This window comes from Danio aesculapii, chromosome 13 (assembly GCF_903798145.1).
Source record: "Danio aesculapii chromosome 13, fDanAes4.1, whole genome shotgun sequence".
NCBI classification, from domain to species: Eukaryota; Metazoa; Chordata; class Actinopteri; order Cypriniformes; family Danionidae; genus Danio; species Danio aesculapii.
The window spans coordinates 18,811,727-18,830,692 of NC_079447.1; the positions used below are offsets into that span (position 1 = coordinate 18,811,727).

Genomic DNA, 18,966 nt, shown 5'->3' on the forward strand with positions numbered 1-18,966 from the left:
AAATGCTTGCTGCACTCAAACAGCTTTGCTGTATCGGCACTGACAGCATCGAGGGCAAAACCATACAACAAACCCCGTGGATCATGGAAACAAACACATACGACCCTTCGTGAATGTGTGCCACAGTGGTCTCACAGCTTGCCAGGTCTGTTTTCGAAAACCAAGTGCTGTCATGAATAAATAAGAAGCAGAATCTTGTCATAGGATAAAACTCTATAAATAATAATAAAGAGAAACCGACACGTCATCACTGTACAAGCAGTTAACGCTTTGTCACCAATTTTGAACCCACCCAAAAAATGATTTTAAACCCGGAAGATGAAATTAGCTGACAAAATCTTTAAATTATCCAGGTTTATCCACAATTACAGCTAACAGGTGTTAATGTTGTCTTAATTGATGCTGAACACACTCAAATCTGTTAAAATATTTTAAAAAAACACTTGAGGGTTTCTTGAACTCTTGAAAAATCAAATAGGCATTTTCTGTAGGCCAGCTAATGTGTTCTTGTTGAGACAGAACTGTCATTTTTTTACATGTTTACACTCTTTGGCCAATTTATTAGATACTGTATCTTGCTAGTACCAAGTTAGGCCTTTAGAACTGAATTATAGCTTTCTGGGATCAATAAAGCAAGGTGCTGCAAACATTCTCTAGATATTTTGGTCCATATTGACATAAGATCACATTGTTGCTGCAGATTTGCTGGCTACAAACCCATTATGCAAATTTTCCATTTGATTACATTATAAATTTGTTATTGGATGTTGCTCTGGTGACTGTTGAGGCTATTTGAGTATAGTGAACTCATTATCATGTTCAACAAATGATATTACGATATCATGTTGGAAGTAGCAACAATGCTCAATATGTACTAAGAAACCTAAAGTTTGCTGAGAAAATATCTTTAATAGTATTACAATACCAGCTGCAACTAAAAAAGAAAATTAAATCAAACAAGACAGGAAGGATTCGTGCTTTAATGTTGTTTACACTAAATTCTGACCTTACCATTCCACCTTACCAAGCCACAACAGAAATCAATACTTGACAGACTTATTTACAATCTACCAATGTCCAACTTTTTGAGCCTGTGTGAATTGTTAGTTCCATGTTCTTGCTGACAAAAGTGGCCCCAATGTTGTATTCTGCTGCTTTAGTTCATCTGCTTCAGGGTTTGAAGTGTTATGTGTTCGGAGATGCTCTTCTGCAGTTTTATTTGGGTTGCTGTTGCCTTTCTATCAACTCAAACCAGACTGGCCAGCTCTGACCTCTTCTGTTTTCTGGACCATTCTCCTCTGTAAGCCTTACAGTTAGTTGTGTGTAATACTCCCAGTAGATCAGCAGATTTCTAAAATCTCTGACCAGTCTGTCTGGCACTAACAGATGTGCTACATTTAAGACTTCAAGTCACTGTAATTACTTTTTTCACATTTTAACTTCATCAGGTTGCTTTGACCAAAGGTAATGCATCAAGTTAATTTCATGAGATTAGTTGGTTAGATACTTACATTAACTAGCAGTTAAACAGTTGAATCTAATAAACTGACAAGCTAGTGTACATTAGTAGTAACACCTCAAATATTAAGTGTCTGTTAGTAGTCTTATTTTCTGAATAGGTTATATTGATTTTTAGTAGCATGTCCTTGTTTTAACAGCATGTCTGTGAGATTGGTTTGGTTGATGTGGTTTTCCTTTTGCACACTGAGAGTTTGAGATGGACCCATGGTGATCTAAATGATTTATGGTGTTTTCTGCTTGTTTTCACACCTCTCTCTCTCTTTGTCTGTCTCTCCCTCTCTCTCTCTCCCAGAATCCCCATTCCCTCAACCTTTGGACATATAGCCAAAGCCAGATATTATTCTGCTTGGCCTTGGGGCATGAAGACAAAGTCATAAACAACTCACACTGTTTCCTCTGCTCTGATGCTTTACAATTAAATGTCTGTCATTTCAGCTTTACGCATTGGTCACGCTTTTTCAGGCACATGTTAATCTTTTTTTATTCAGTTTAGCTTTTTTTTGTGTATTTTATCTAGGAAGATACAGTCGCTCTCAGAAAAGAGGGTATCGGTGTGGTGCTTGATTCCCAAATACCCCATTTAATCCGCATTGAGGAAGATCTGCTCAGCACTGGTGTCGTTCTCTATCATTTAAAGGTAGGCCACACATCATAATGCAGAACCAACATGCACAGTTTAGCTCAATTCTCATTGACGTGATGCTACTTGTCAGATTTGCCCAAGCAAAGCATCTGGTCTGTGACTAGAGTATTGATGGGATCGATATTTGCTACTGTGGAGTTTCTAAGTATTTCCTGTTCTGTGGTTTAGGAAGGTATAACTTCAGTCGGGGCAGGAGGAACCGAGCCAGAGCAGGATATAGGTTTGTATTCTGTACGCATCGATTTTGTTTCTGACAGGAAGCTGTCGGCAATGTCAGAGCTTTTCTTTCAATGTGTGCTTTTCTCTATTCTGTAGTTCTCCACGGTGAAGCTCTTCAGAGGGCACACTGTGTGTTTGAGAACCAGAGAGGAGCTGTCACGCTCGTGCCGCTCCCAGGAGCCAGGTGTGCAGTCAATGGGATGGAGGTGACCCAGCCATACCTTCTGTCCCAGGGTATGATCTGTGACAAACCACTGTAGTTCTTCATTTTGAAATGCTATATTTTTTTGTATGTTAACAAGGTGTTCTTAGCCATAATATCACAGTTCAGACTGAATTTTGAAGAATTTTCTCAATCAATATTTGAGTCTTCAGTTTCACATGATTGTTCGATGTCATTCTGATATGCTGATTAGATCATTTTTAGACAACATTTCTTTTTTTTACGATTGCAAATAATGCACAGTTGTGCTGCTGCAATGTTGACATTGCAGTATCTTTTCTATGTTAAAATGTAATGTAATTAGGTCAAAGGATGAAAGTGTTTTTCAAATATTCATTCATTTTCCTTCGGTTTAGTTCCTTATTTATCAGAGGTCACCACAATGGAATGAACTGACAATTATTACAGCATATGTTTTACGCACGGATGCCCTTCCAGCCATAACCCAGTACTGGGAAACACCCATACACTCTCATTCACTCAGACATTCATACACTAATTTTTTTTGAGCCAATTTAGCTCATCCAATTCTAGTATAGCGTATGTCTTTGGACTGTGGGGAAACCAGAGCACCCGGAGGAAACCCACACAGTCACGGGGAGAAAATGCAAACACAGAGAAATGCCAACTGGCCCAGTCGGGATGCAAATCAGTGACCTTTTTGCTGTGCTAACCACTAAGCCACCATGCCGGCTTTTTTCAAATATCAAAACAGCAAATGTGTAATACAGCTTTAAATGCAGTTTGAATTTGGAAGCAACATGAGATGTCTATTAAGTTTTAATGGTGAGTTTAATCACTTGAGCACAATTTTTTTTGTTTAACTTTTGTTTATTGCAACAAATATTGCATTTTACTTTTTATAAAATTCAAACTTTATATCATCCTTCTAAACAAACTTCCCTGAACACAGTTACATCAAGAGAAAAACAAATGAAAGACTCATTATTAATAATAAAATGTAAATAAAATAATAATGAAATAATAGTATTTGTATAATAATAATGATTTAATGCTTTAAACAGGTTGATATATTCGCCCTTGGAATTACATAATTACCCATTTATCCAACTTCAGTCTACATACAGGATATCAACATCATTAAAATAATAGTTGCCATTTTCAACTAAGCATTCTCCCCTACCATATAAGTTCTATTTAGTTTTGTCAGGTTTTAGAACAAATCCTTTATCCAAAATGAAATAGAGGAAGGCTGTGGAGAAGACCAAGACAATAGTATTCTGCACATAGTATTTAATGAAGCAAGTGCCACAATACTACTTTGCGTATGGCTTAACAGTTAAGATTGAGGAGGAAAATAGCAATTCAAGAGTTCACATTTAGATATGCTTGGCTTTAATAGCAAGTTTGGCATGCTGTCCCGGGAAAGAACTCTGAGCTCGGAAATAATTAAGCTCAGGGCTCCCACCTGGTCAATAAGCATATAAAGGGGGTCCAAGATCAGGTAGGTCTCGAAAGCTCCCATTAGAAAAGGGAGGAAAAGGAGGAGATGGGGTTGAAGGGGGTATTCTTCAAAACAAAGATGAGGCAGTAAAATGGGTTTATTTATTATATGCTTGGATCAATCTGATTGTATTGTAACTGATTACAAATAAGAAACCAGCCATGCTCAATCATATCACCTGCTCCTCTCGAAATTAGTTTGTGAAACTTCTATTAAATAGCAGAAATCAACTGTAATGTAAACAACATCAAATATGGATATTTTTTTTATACAAATTCCAAAAGTTTGGTAATTTGGAGCAGAATGCAAACATGATTATGCAAGGGGTGAGTTTGCATCTTTCACAAACATCCAGAGTTTTAGTATATATTTTTGATAACTATAACTTGATTTTAGATAGATGTGCTATGTGGTCTGTTAAACTGATTAAAGCTGTGCCTAGCACATGAAGTACATATACTTATTATCTAGCACTCTCAATACCCTATTCTCAAATTCTGATTCAATGCATCTTTGCTGGATTACAATAAAAAAATACAATAAGCAATTATTCTGCATAGCCTGGCTGTAGGCTGTTTAGGTACACTGTGCAACTTCATTGTCAAAGACAGAACACTGTTGTTTATTAGTGTAAAATCAATACTAGATGGATACAGGTTTGGGCATTAGCTATTCATAATGCCATTGAACAAGGCTCATCCAGTACCATTACAGAGCCACAATCAATTTTATGGTTGTACAAGGAATAAACACACACACATATACACACACACACATGCATACAGTGCTCAGTGTAAATGAATACACCCCTTACAGACCTCTTTTTTTAAATGTATATTTTCTCTATGGTGCTTTACAATAATATTTTTGTGCATATACATTAGATTAGTCAGTACCAAACCCAAAACTGGAACTAATCTAACAAAAAAACTTAAAATTAGGACAAATATAATGATAAAAAATGTTTAAATTTAGTTCAAGTTTAGTAGTTTGTACAAAATATTTAGCAATAACGTTTCAATTTAGTTTTAACTTTTCTATTCCTAAATATCTTACAGACCCCCTAGTTTTTCGCGATTCTGCGATTTGCTGAATCCAACGCAAAATCTACAAAAAGTCGAAAAAAAATTTAATCTAAAAAAATTCTTAATTAAACACAAAAAAATGTCTACATGTAAACAATTTAATTAAACATCAAATTCCAAGCCTTATAATCAAATTATATTTATTTCAGTTTGCAATGAATCGTTTTTCATGACTGATAGATGTTGCATACGCAGCGCACATGATGTGTCTCTCGAAAAAATGACGTCACCTGCGCCCTCACAATCATTATATTACATGGAATGGGGGTGGGGGAGTTTTCAGCTTGTGCAGTAAGCAGACGCTGATGAAGCGCGAGTGATTTATGTGTGAAGACATAGCAAGGATGAAATTTAGACATCTTGTGGTGCGAATTGAGTGTTTTGTGCTTTTGACGCACTTCAGACAGCAAAAGAAAGTTGGAGCAAATGGAGCAATGGAACAAATAGGTGGAGATGAGATTGGTTCCAAAGTGATGGCCGCTGGACATTATTTGTGCTTTACATGGATGGCTGGTATTATGATGTGCATCAAATCAATAAATAATTTCATTTACCTCTTTCCCTGCAGTTAACGAGAGATAACACTTCCCTGCCATTGACGAGTTTTACATCAATCTGTGTTTTAGGTATATTACGGTAGGGTAAGCCCTAACAAATGTCCTATGTGTGACATGATGTCAGATGCTCCGGGAAGTGAAATCTGAGAGAAAGTAAGATCGTGGATAAAAATAAGAATTATACACTACCGTTTCAGATCTTTATCCAAAATAAAGAAGTTTTATTTTTATGATTTGTGTCATTGTCATTGTTTTAGATTGCATACATAACATAGGCTGTCTAATATGTTAAATTGTATAGTTTTTTACATTTATATATATTTTTTAATCACGAAATTGTCCGCAAATTTCTGGGAATTACCACCACAAAATCAGTCTGTTTTATCGCAAAAAAATCACAAAAAAGATTTTAAAAACTAGGGGGTCTGATCTTAGGTGACCCAACACTTACTGGATAATGCATCTAACTATTTAATAAAACTGTTTTATTTAATTCTATTTTATTTAAAGTATTGTCTATATCCCTGGAGAAATGGATAAAAATATTCATTTTCAAAAGGCGGTGTGCTCATTTATGCTGAGCTTTATACATGTACATAATATAAATCCTGAATAATATGAATCATGCCAACCTCTGATTTTAACTGGAGTGTAGAGGAGATCTTTAAGTACTATAAGTTTGCATCTTGGCAATTCAGATTTCCTTACAGCCTGTGGAGTGAAAAAGTCCTGCCCTGTTGCTTCAATCCTTGTACATGTCCAGCAGAGCGACTCCCGTCTCAAAGTGAAACTCGCCACACTTCCAGAACAGCTGAACACGACTGAGGTTAAGACTCTGGCGGACAAAGCACCCGACCCCGCAGTTAATTGGCAGATGAAACAGATAGAGTGCATAGGGGGTTTGAAGTGCATGTGTGGGATTAACCTTTCAAAAAGGGTAAAACCACCAGAATTCAGACAAAACAGCCGAGATCTATTCTGGGTGTTGTAGGAATAAAAAAAAGCCAACTAAAAGGAAGGAGGTTCATAAGAGAGTGAGAGGACCATGCTAGTCTCCTTTTCACAAATTTCAATTTGCCAATGTTCCCCGCTTTAGACACGGTGGCATCTGAAGCCATTTCCTTTGAACAAATGATAGTAATTTTCACAGCAACCATGGCCCAAATCCATCTGATGCAGGCCTTTCAAGGGCTTTGTCACCCCTTGGAAGTCATTAATGGAGGCAAGATTAGTTTTTTTTCCACCCCAGAAAGAGGGAGGATAGAAAGAGAGAAATGGACATGGGTTGGCAAAGAAACCAATGCTCTCACAATCCCATCAATCCCACATTGCCATTGGGAAAGTTATGTTTAGATAATGTTTTGCATAATGTTTTTTTCTAAGATGTTAAGAGCCAGGTTGGTCCCATGGTCTAAATGGTCTATTTACTCTCTTTTCATCTACAGCTTTCATTGTTCGCTTTGCCAGAATTGGGACGGTATACCATTATTTACTTTATAAGAGAGAAATAGAGTTGTTTAGAAAGTGTTTAGGAAAAAAAGGTGGATGCAGATAGCTAGTCTTTACTTTTCTCTGTGCAACAGTTACTGCTTTAACTTGAAACAATTTTCATTGACTGTCCAATATTATGGTTGCTCACTGAAGCTAAGAAGGGCTGACCCTGGTCAGTACCTGGATGAACGACCACATGGGAAAACTAGGTTTCTGTTGGAAGTTGTGTTAGTGAGGCCAGCAGGGGGCACTCAACCTGGAGTCCAAACCAGTAAAAGTGAAACGTTTACCATACTGTCAGTGAGTGCTGTCTTTTGGATGAGACGTTAAACCGAGGACCTGACTCTCTGTGGTAATTAAAAATCCCATGGCACTTCTCGTAAAGAACAGGGGTGTAACTGGCCAAATTCTGTCCATTCTGTCCTCATGATTGTGAAGCGCTTTGGGTGTATGGCCATTATATTACATTATATTATGTCCAAAAATAGATGCAGCATAATTCTGTTTTATTCACAATGTATGCTGCTATATTCATCAGGTGTGAACATACAACTTGGAAGGGCCACCATGTTCCATTTCAACCATCCTCAAGAAGCTGCCCAACTTCGGGAGAAACGCAAGGTGGGTGAAACTCATTCTCTTTTGAAGCTATTATTGAGAAAAAAAAAAAGGATTAAAACGCTGCTGGATAAAGGGCGAGCATAATTACGAATGTTCTGTTAAAAAATGCAAGTCATCAGAAACCGCTCTCAGTTGTAATTGTTATGCCAGTTGGCTGTGTGCGCGTCCATGCAAGGTAGAACAAGAGCTTTCTTCTTCAAAGAGGCACATACACACTTCCCTCAAGCTAAAATTATGAATCCCTCTTGGTATGTTTGCAAAGTCCTAGTCTTCTCATTTCTTTTTATCTTTTACACCTTTTTTTTTTCTTCATTTTCTCCCAGACGTAAATTGCGCACCTCAGTGTCTTCTGATAAGACCGAACATGTCTCTGTCATTGGTTTGCAAGTGTGTACCTTCACTTCTTTCTCTGTCTTACTTTCTCCGGCGCTCTCTAACTTCCCCTCCCTCTTTCTGTCTCTCACTGCTGTGACAGGTAATTAAATATTTCCTGACTGTTAAGTCTCTCATTGTAAAGTTAGACAGCAGCTGTTTCCTCTTCTGTGCACGGAGATTACAGCGCCTTCTCTCTGCGTGAACTATTCTTATGCTCACAAACAACTGTTAACTTGCCTCGCAGAGCTCTCAGCGGCACCATTCAGTCATTTTTGTTGTGCGAAACTTTTATTTCGACATGCTAATTTCCATTTTACACAATGCCACATAATAGTTTGAAGATTGCCTGAATAAACTTCATCTGAAAACTGTTTTCATTAATGTTTTTTCCTCTGATGAATCTTGATTTTAAGATGATGTAAACACGGCAGTTTTGTTAGGATGTTATAGTTTCAATTGCAGACTACGAAGACTTGCACAATTATCTGACATATTATGTAGGTGTGTTCAATATTTATTGTCATTGATAATATGGTAAATGATGTTTAAATGATGTAAGATACATGTCTTGTGAGTACAAAAGCATTCACTTCACAGTGAAGCAAATTAAAATGAAAAATGAAAAAAATATAGGATATCTTTCCGTTTAAGTTTTTTGTTTGTTTCTTTTAGTAGTTGTAAGATGTGACATTGTTAAAGATGCTGTATGTAAGTTTTTGACTCTTCTAAAGCATACAATTACCATACTATGTTTGCAAATATTTAAGAAACGTTCCAATTGAGCATTCTTGTTTATCTGAAAAACAATGCTGAAGTCAGATATTTGTCTGAAGTCAGATACTTTGACTATTTGTGTTACGTGCCAGAACGGCTGTCTTTGTTTTGGTCACTAAACCTGTCCACTGCCACTTTAGCCAATTATATTTCCGTACCTTGGGTTGCCCTGGTGAAAAACTGCATATTTCATTCATTCAGTCAGGAAGGCTCTTAAAGTGTGTGTCCGTGACCGAAACGCGACCTCCAGTGGACAGTAGCAGTACCTCCGAAATGAAACGCAGATTAGGAGTTCCACATGAGGTTATTATTTAGCAAATAATATAAATATTACAAACGTAAACATTAGGTGAGCAGGTTACATTGTAACCCTGTGTCATAACAACACGCTACGTGATGAGATTTGCAGTGATAAGCAATTTGGCTGTTTGCACGCATTTAGTAGCACAGAATAGTACACTTGCTGCACTCCAACAAAATGGTAAGGTTAATAATCTAATTAATACATATTAAACCTCTTTACCATTATCAAATGTAGATGTTGAATCACTGATATTTGTTGGTTTGCTCTGTCACAGTTCTAAAGGTTAATTTCAAACGGGTTATTTTATTCTCAAGATCTGAGGTGAACTATCTGCTGCTGCTTTCTGTAGTATGGCAATAAATGTCATGTAAATTGGCATTCAAACTCACATTATTAGCATTTAACACTAAATAAAGCACATGAGGCGTACCTGAGGTTAACATTGTCAGTTTATCCTGCATGTTGTTCGACTGCAAAAAATAGAAGCCTTTTCTAAACTATAAATTTTAGGTGTTGGTTTGAACAAAAACTCTTTTTAATATGGAAAATATGACTTCTATCGTGTGCCGTTGCTTTTATTTAAAACACAGTTTAAATCAGCCTTTAGGCTCTGTATTTAGGCACATATCTTTTGATGTTGTCAGTCTGGCAACCTGCTTTTGCGTGTTTTGAACAAGGCGTGCAATACCTAGTTCATTTACTGGGTGTCAAACTTACATATTGCACCTTTAACATCTAACGTTAACACAAAGTGCAGAGGTTCAACAAACAATAGCCGATATTAAGTGAGTTACATTTTAGAAACATTTTTTTTCCCCCTATTTAACAAATGAAAAATCGTTCCAAACAAAGATGAATTAAAACATTTTAATTAACAATTTAATTCATTTTAGTCGATGATTAATTCTTAAAGACATTGGCTGTATCTGATATCACATACTTCCATACTAAAAGTGTGTGATTGTCAGAAAGAATGAACTGATTTGGCGCACATTTGAGCTCCAGCAACATGTGCAGCTAATTTAAAAATAAACCGCACTGTGCTGCAGGTTCATAATGTTAATGCATTAATGCAAAACTTAAATTCTAGTGTAAGTTCAACTAGAAAAATGCACGTTTTTAACATTGAAGCATGATATTTGTTGCATATTTTGTAAACATTTAAAATATAAATATATATTTTAGTTCAATTTAGGTATTAAACTTTATTCAGAGAAGGTTTTGTAAGTTGCCTTTTTTTACAGTGCATGTAAACTAAACAAATTTGTCTGAAATCAGTGTGAATTTGAGAGGCCACAGCAGAGGATTTGTGAATGACAGTTTTAGAGTCATATTTATTTATCTGTGACTGGACTAAACCAGCCCAAATGTCAAAACAAAACACAACATGTTTATTTCATTATCAAAATAAATAAATAAATAACATATAATTATGTAATTCTACCAAATGTCTAATTAATGTTATGTAGCAGATTGAAATACAGGTTCATCCTGGTGAGATGACATTGAAAATTACATTTTTATTTTGATATGAACTGTCTCTTTTAACTTTTATTAGAACAAAGACAGTTAGCTATAAAAGGTGTTTCATTTCATGCTCATTGAGGCAAACTGCAATCATGTTTACTATTCTCCTTGCATTCTACTCTCTCATTTCGATCTGAATGATGGTGATTTGTAGTGTTTTCTAATGGCATGTTTGCTTTAATTAGTGTGCTGTAATTGCCGTGTGTTAGAAACAGCTGTCTTTCAGTTGTGAGAGTGGTTTTTACCACAGTGCTGTGTGTATGTGCTCAAACGTCTATGTGTGTGTGTCTGTTTGCTCCACAGTCTGGGCTTTTCGTGCCGAGTGACTCTGCTGCATTCTCTGTGGAGACTTTCAGTGATTTCAGGTGAGTACACCTGCAGTGAGACAGACTGTGCTGTATCCCCATCCATCCTCTGATTCATCATGTGATTTAACGGTTAGGCAGTATGGTAGCTTTATCTTCCACAAGACATTCTGCACACCACTTGTCCTAGAAACTTTTAATGCTTCATTTAATACTTTTTATGTGCTTAGACTTTGACTAGTATATAAATGGATATAAGTAGTTATACTTTTAGCTTTTCCTCGAATGAGACTTGTTCGTGTCAAAGTGCACACCTCATTTCAAGAAGAAAAGAGTCAGAAAACCAAACTTCTGTTGCTTTTTATTGGTCTTTTTTATTAGTCTTAATAATTCTCCCTTTCATTCTTGTTTAGTCGAAATAGGAGCTTCTGTGTGGTATTTTAAATTAGTGGTTTGGCATCATGCTTTGCAATAATTAAATTTTACTAATTTCTTTTTGCCTTTTACTTGTTGTGTGATATCTTTTTAATTCTGTTTTTTATTTTTTAAAGATTTAATTTTGCCTTTTTTGCCTTAGATAGGACAGCAATGAGACAGGAAGAGAAGTTGGAGAGTGAGGGGGTGGGGAGACTGGGATTGGGAAATGTCCTCGAGCTGGGATTCGAGCTCGGGATGCCCTGACGTGCTACTGCACCATATGTTGAGCCGGGATTCGAGCTCGGGATGCCCTGACGTGCACCATATGTTGGCGCGCTAACCACTAGATTAGAACTTGGTCTTCTGTTTAGCAATACAGACAAGGCATTATGTTTACACATAATTAGTACAATTACAATACAACATTTGAATTCTACACTTAAACCCAATACCAATTCTAAATTGGGATTTTGCCTAAGTGGGATTGGGCCTCTTAAATCCCAATTCATTTTTAAAGCATGATTGTAAAACACAAACGCGGTTATGAATGTATTACAACATGCTTGTTTGTTGTAAAGATTCGTAATAATGACAAAAAATACTAATTTGAGCATCTCCTGACTTCCGTGTGCAGCCATGCTGCCTTTGTAGATGGTGTATTCTGGGAAATTTTCTTACCCCTTGGTTTCGAGTGTGGTCCTGAAAAATCTCTAGCTAGCCCTTCCCCTAAGGGCTAAGGGTTAGAATTGGGATTGGGCTTTAATTATTTTTATGATAGTAGACTTTGCGTTGAAGATGATATAAATAATCATACATTTAGCCTGTTCTAAAAATGCTGGGTTCAACATAATTCCTTCATGTTGCCCCAACATACAGTATATCGGTTAATTCATCGGTTTTACAAATTAAATGTAAATTTATATCTCATTTCATGAAGAAAATTGTCAGAAATCTTGAATGAGAAAAACCATGTCTAATATTAGTTTTTCTGTGACAAAAGTGTTTAAGTTTCACTGTATAAAAAAAAGTTGACTTAACTTAAAATTGTAAGGTAACTTGCTGCAGAGTTTTTTTTTTAAGTTGACTCAACTCAAATTGAATCAAGTGCAGTACTTGGGTTAAAAGAGTAAACTCAAAAAGCTCTACAGCAAGTTACCTTACAATTTTGAGTTGAGTCAACTTTTTTTGTGAATGGTAAGCCTGTGTTACTATTTGCGATGTATTCAATCAAACAACAGAGAAGTCTGCTTGGATGTTAAGTTTTGCAAATGAGTCAACGCACAAGAATAAAAGCCAAAGTTATTACTGTAGAGAAATGTTGGTGTGTTCAAGCAATCTTTATCAACATTGACATCAATTTGCCACAGCCATATCACCCTGCAGCCCAAAACCTGTTACTCACTGAAGCTAAGCAGCGCTGAGCCTGGTCAGTACCTGGATGGGAGACCACATGGGAAAACTAGGTTGCTGTTGGAAGTGGTGTTAGTGAGACCAGTAGGGGCGCTCAACCTGCAGTCTGTGACAGTCATAATGCCCCAGTATAAGGAAGGGGACACTACACTGTCAGTGAGCGCTGTCTTTCAGATGAGATGTCAAATCAAGGTCCTGACTCTCTATGGTCATTAAAATCACATGACCATTACCCATAATGCCTACTGATCATTCCCATCCACTGAATTGGCTATATTTCTGTCTCTCCAATGTGCACTGGCACTGTGGTATGGGGCTGCCGTCACATTATCCAAGTGGATGCTGCACACTGGTTGTGGTGTGGAGAGACCCCCTGTATGGCCATACATGAATAATGTGCTATATAAATACACATTACATTACATCAATTTGGAGCATCACAGGGTTTAATCTACATGCTCCATCCTCCTACAAAGTTTAGCTACAAATCCCAATTAAATACTGTGCAGGACACTGGTCTTGCAGAAACAGAATTGGACAGCCCAGTGTTAGTCAATGTAAGAATATCCACAAATATAAGGAAGTTTGTTGAGAAAGAGAAGAATAAGACAGAATGTGGACAGCTTGAGAGGTCCAGGCTGTTCTGTGATGTGACAACATAAAAAGGTCCCAGTGTCCCAACTTCCAGCTGAGAGACTTCTGTCTGACGTGCGACTGTTTTCAGCTGGAGCAGAGAGACGTCATGCATCATCTGCGAACCTCCAGGCTCTTCAAATGTACAAACAATCTATGTGTGGTGCTTTAAACGCCTCCGGCCATGTTCTGCATGCTGTTCCCCCTAATTGTTCCTTTGTCGGTGTTTACAAAATGTTTTGTTTGTTTGGTCGTCTTTGGCTTTGTTGTTCAAAGCTTTCTATAGATAATGGATTTGTGTGTTTGAAGTGAGCCCCGCGAGCCGAGCAGATTGCTAATTTATTTCGTTCTGGCTTTCATTTGATAGACTGTGGATGTGGTTTCTGCAAAAGCATAAGAACAGAAATCCAGTAGGATTTGGTGCACGCATCAAACACAGCTAAATACCAACAGAGCGACAAAAAGAAAGAATTCCACTGTCCAAATATGCTTTAATTTATCTGTTTTGTACTGTATATTTATAGCCTGTGCTGTATGGCTTTTCTTGGCAGAACAAAATCAAACATTTTTATGAGCCTCCATTGGCCTGGATTAATGTTTGTGTCATTTTGCAGTTTCACAGTTTCTAATAATCTGTCATTTTTCACTTTTCAGCTTAACTTCTGTTAACCCTTGTGCACTGTTCAATTTTACTACCCTTTTGTTATGTTAGGGATGAAAACATTCACTCAATTAAACTGCTGCAAAATGCATCAGATAAATATTTTTTCAAACATTTTTTTGCACAAATCTGTTAATCAGCCTCAGTCCTGATCACAACTATTAAATTGCTTAGAAAAATGATTTTAACTCTTTAATTGTCAAATTCACAAATGATGTCACTGATTTGGTGAAAAAACACAAAAAAATTGAATTTATTTTTTTATCTTTTATCAGTCTTGTACATGTGAAAGATTAGTAACAACATTGCCTTTGATGCATTGTTAGATTAAAATTTTTACTGCCTAATTTACTGTTGGTGGCTGTTTTTGCCCCATTGACTTTCATTATAACCACATTTGATGGTGCATAAATACAATCTTTGTTTTTATTCACTCCATGTAGTTCTGAGAGCTGAGATGCAAATTTTGATTTTCTCAGACACATCAAGGTAAGTGCGTCAAGGTCACTCTCACACTCTTTTACACTCGCAGAGACACATACTGTACACACACTTTCATTTGCTGTTATACTCCATATAAAATCCAGAAACTATGCTTTTGTTTTGCACAGGCCTATCTAAAAGGTTAAAGGTGCTAACTGTATGATCAACAGTATAAAATTTTCCTCTTCCCAACCGGTAAAACCACCAACAATCAATAATGCGTGATTATATGGTGTCATGGTTTTGTAATCAGAAAAATGTGGTTATAATGGAAGTCAATGGAGCAAAAACAGCCACCAACAATAAATTAGGGAGATAAAAAGGAAAATGAATCAAAAATAATGCATCAAAAACCATGTTGTTTCACACGTCCAATACTTTGATAAAATATGAGAAAAAAAATACAGTACACAATTACTTTTTACATTAAAAATGTCCTTTTATGTGTTTTTTTTCAGCAAATCAGTGACATCATTTGTGAACTTAGCAGTTAAAGAGTTAAAATCCTGTAATCTTCTAAACAATTTAGTAGTTTTGATCAGGACGAGGATGAGGTTGATTAACAGATTTATGCAAAAGAAATGTGAAAAAATATTTATCTGATGCATTTTTACAGCAGTTTAATTCAGTGGATGCTTTCATCTCTAACAAAACACAAGGGTAGTAAACTTGAGTGTGTTGTTGAGTTTCTAAAAAGAAATTCAAAGAATTTTCTCAAAATATGTGTCAAAATAAAATTTGTCACCAAAAATCATTCTGCTAGCTGAAACACAGAAAAAGTTATGGCCAAATGAATACTCAAAATCATTCCAGAGTGGATGAAAACATCCCCAACAGTACATAAGAGTAATATAAACCATAATTAATTATTAAATCCCTTAAATCTTTCAACTGATTATTTTACCAAAAACAAACAAAACCAACAACACAAAATTCACACAAGAAGTTTACTTCATAACTGCTAGTAAAGTGTGTGAATCTTTCCCCTAACCTCCCCTCCTCTTGCTGTTAATTTGCAAACAGAAGGTAGACTCGTGCAGAAATTCATCAGCTAATGAAACAGATGCCTCTCACCTGTTCTGTTGCTTCCCTGAAAGCTGTTTCTTTCTGGTTTCATTCTTTGATTGTGTACATTCTCTTTTTAATTACATTTTCTGGAAACATGTTAGAATATCAACATATGAAGCATTTAGGAGGCTCTAGCTGCTGTTTTATTTCCCCTCAGAAGAGGCATCCTCATCTCAAAACTGTTCCCAAGGGCTTCCAGAGGATTTTCATAGCAAATGTCTTAGTAAACTTACAGAGAAATGTCTGAGCACCTGTTCACTCACGTGTGCTGGTGGATCACAGAATCGACCACAGCTCAGTATTTTTAGTGCTGTATTTATTTTTACAAAATGATCTCAGGAATGCTGCATCTCTCAATCTTTATGTTTTTATAGCTTTGCCCTTTTAGATTCATGTCTTGCCTGTAGAATACACTTTTGTTGACTTGCTTCCTTCAAAAATTCTGTGGGCTTCTTTTTATGTGCGTCTTGCTTGAGAGCAGGAAGTTATATTTGAGCCTCTTTTTTCTTATCAGACACTGACACTGAATCTGAATGGTAGTTTTCCAGCACATAATCAAAGTTCTCAGCTAATACAATTTATTTTCTTTCGATTTATTTGGAACAGTTACTTTCAGTGCATATCACTCGATGTACAGTATCATCATTTGCAGTAGGACACAAAATATTAAAAGCACTTAACTCTGAACATTATGATATGACGATAAACGAGTTTGAGGTTGAGTGTGCGTTTCACCTTAGTGCCTTGTCCTGGGTTTGCAAACACAAAATGCACCCAATGCATAAAGTTGTGTAATGTTAATTGAAAGGTTGCAGATTAGCATAGCAAGGTTTGCGGTGCTGTGCGAGAGCAATGCAATTAGCTTCAGGTAATAAGCGTACTTTTGGTTATTTTGCACTAATTGGCTGAATTGTCCATAGTGAAAATGACTGATGCCTCATTGCTATTTGTGATTCAGTAGTGCTGTTGGTTTTTATTCATGCATTGTTTTGTACATGGAAAGTAGCTTGTTTATTTGTGGATATTTCTCAGCATAATGCATTGATTATACTTGTGTGTGTGCTGTGCACCAATTCATAGTCTTGAAATATTACAGCTTGGGGTATTTGATGTAGCTCTTTATTGAATTTTGTTGTTTGTTTGGACATTGATTAAAAGCTTTGGTTCTCTAGTGTCACAGTTGTGTTATTGAATTAATTGTTTCTCCTCTACACAGAAAAAGCATTGCTTCTTTTATTAAATGATTTTTTTCATAGCCGTTCACTTTGTACAGCTTAAGGGGAAAAAAAAGACTTGCCAAGTGTTCACTAGGCAGATAATTAAGATAACAATGCTGGTGTTAATCGTTTTGTGAGTCCTAGTTCATGTAATGAGTTAGGTGCATCAATAAAATGTTGATAATCTTTAGCATTCGCAGGAGCAGCGATATGAAAAGCTGCTGGAAGCCAGTCACCTGGATTGTAGTTGTCTGAACTCAGAGGGTGACAGAAAGACAGGAGAGACCCTGGGAGGGGAAAGATCACAGACAGGGTGTAAAAAGGAGAGACTGCATTGAAAGTTGAATATACAGCAGGCAAAAGCAAAAGAAGACATACTGCTTGGGTAAAATCCGAGAGGATGATTCTCAGTGACACCAGCCAAGGTTCACAGTTTCAGTCTCTTATCAGATGATATGCGCTGTGTCTGTATTCTGGATTGTAATTTACCTACTCCAATTCTGTAAGGTCATTGTTAATTGTGAGTAAATATGTATATTTTGTGTGTCTGTGTGTGTGTGTGTGTGTGTGGGCAAAAATCCTGCGTTTGCCCTTAGCTGTGAAATAATTTACGAAACTGCCTTTGTGACCTGCATGTTGTGTGTGAGTGTGTGTGTTTGAAAAGCTGTGAGTAGTTGCTCAGTTGTTCAAAAACCCAAGTTCGAGTCTGAGATCAGTGCCCTTCTATTGTTTTCTTCTGAGGGCGTTTCTGGCATTTTACAGGGTTTTTGACTTGTACATGCTCTGTTATCCAACAAGTTGTGTACGAGGCTCCATTAAATATTTGGCTCTCTGTCCAAAATCCTGTTGAGCTTGACAAAGTCATCTTGGTTTTCCAGCAAGCTGCTTTTTTCTATCCCTGTGCGAACAGTCTGAGAATGAAGTGCTCGTATGTAAATCCTCAAATCTACATGCACACGTTCTATTTAATTTCACAGCTAGCTGAGTGGCCCTAATCGCATCCAGACATTTGGGTCCTTTGCTATTCAAATCTAATAGACGCTTCTGGAGATGCGGGCATTGTGGAGTTTAGTCTTTTTCGCTGTGCCGCCTGTTGGAGGTCTCTTGTGTCATAACCGTAGCAAAAATAATTAAAATCGCTCATCAAAACAAAGACCACAGCAGCGTGGTTTTGAATATAAACCTAATTGCTTTGCTCTTTTGTGGCCATGCTTCAGTGTAAATATCATTTAGAAGAAATAGCCTTTTTTCACCCTCTGTAATCCTTGTAATATAATTACAAACGTTAAACTTCTGTTTTGTTGAATCGTCTAAAATGGAGATTTTTTTTTTTCCTCTTACAGCTGCAGAAAGGTTTCTGACCAACACAAAGGTGATGCAGATGCTCTAAAAAGCAATACCTTCTCTGGAGAGAGTCAGAGGGTAAGCATGTGTTGTCAGACTCAGTTGATTATTAAAGGTGCAATAGGTGATCTGCCTAAATGCTAACTGGTTAGCCTAATATCTTAGCCTAATACAATCCCTTCCCTGTCGTCCAAAGCCACTCCTTCTGAAATCGCGAACGCTCTACTGATGGGAAGTTCGTATCATTTTACTGACTCGGATCTTTGAGTCTTTTTTTGAGTCATTTCGTTTATTTGGTTCAATTTGATAGAGGACTCGAAAGATGAACGGATCAATTCTCTAACCGGCTCTAAACGCATATGATTGGCCCATGAGGAACGAATGACTTAAACCCAATAGAAGACTCGAGAGGTGAACGGATCAATTCTCTTTCTGGCTCTAAACGCAAATGATTGGCTTCTGCCTTTCCGCGATGAACGACTCAAAAGACTTGAAATGAACGATACCACCTGCACAAATGTGCTCAGTCTGCGCACGCGCTGATGGACGAATCACTCCCTGAGAGGACTCGTAGTTCCCGAGTCATATTGAAAATTTGTTCAAAATGAACGAATCGTTCAAGA

The 18,966-nt window shown here is 36.9% G+C and overlaps 1 protein-coding gene across 1 annotated transcript in view; it reads left to right on the plus strand.

The window, feature by feature from the left end:
- The window catches only part of kif16bb (kinesin family member 16Bb), a 65,629-nt gene that overhangs the window by 41,188 nt on the left and 5,475 nt on the right, over nt 1–18,966 (plus strand). Inside the window, exons 13-18 of the mRNA XM_056471430.1 lie at nt 2,039–2,158; nt 2,333–2,384; nt 2,480–2,617; nt 7,743–7,825; nt 11,109–11,170; nt 18,343–18,421. Coding sequence (XP_056327405.1) covers nt 2,039–2,158; nt 2,333–2,384; nt 2,480–2,617; nt 7,743–7,825; nt 11,109–11,170; nt 18,343–18,421 — 534 coding nt within the window. The remainder of the gene's footprint in view (nt 1–2,038; nt 2,159–2,332; nt 2,385–2,479; nt 2,618–7,742; nt 7,826–11,108; nt 11,171–18,342; nt 18,422–18,966) is intronic.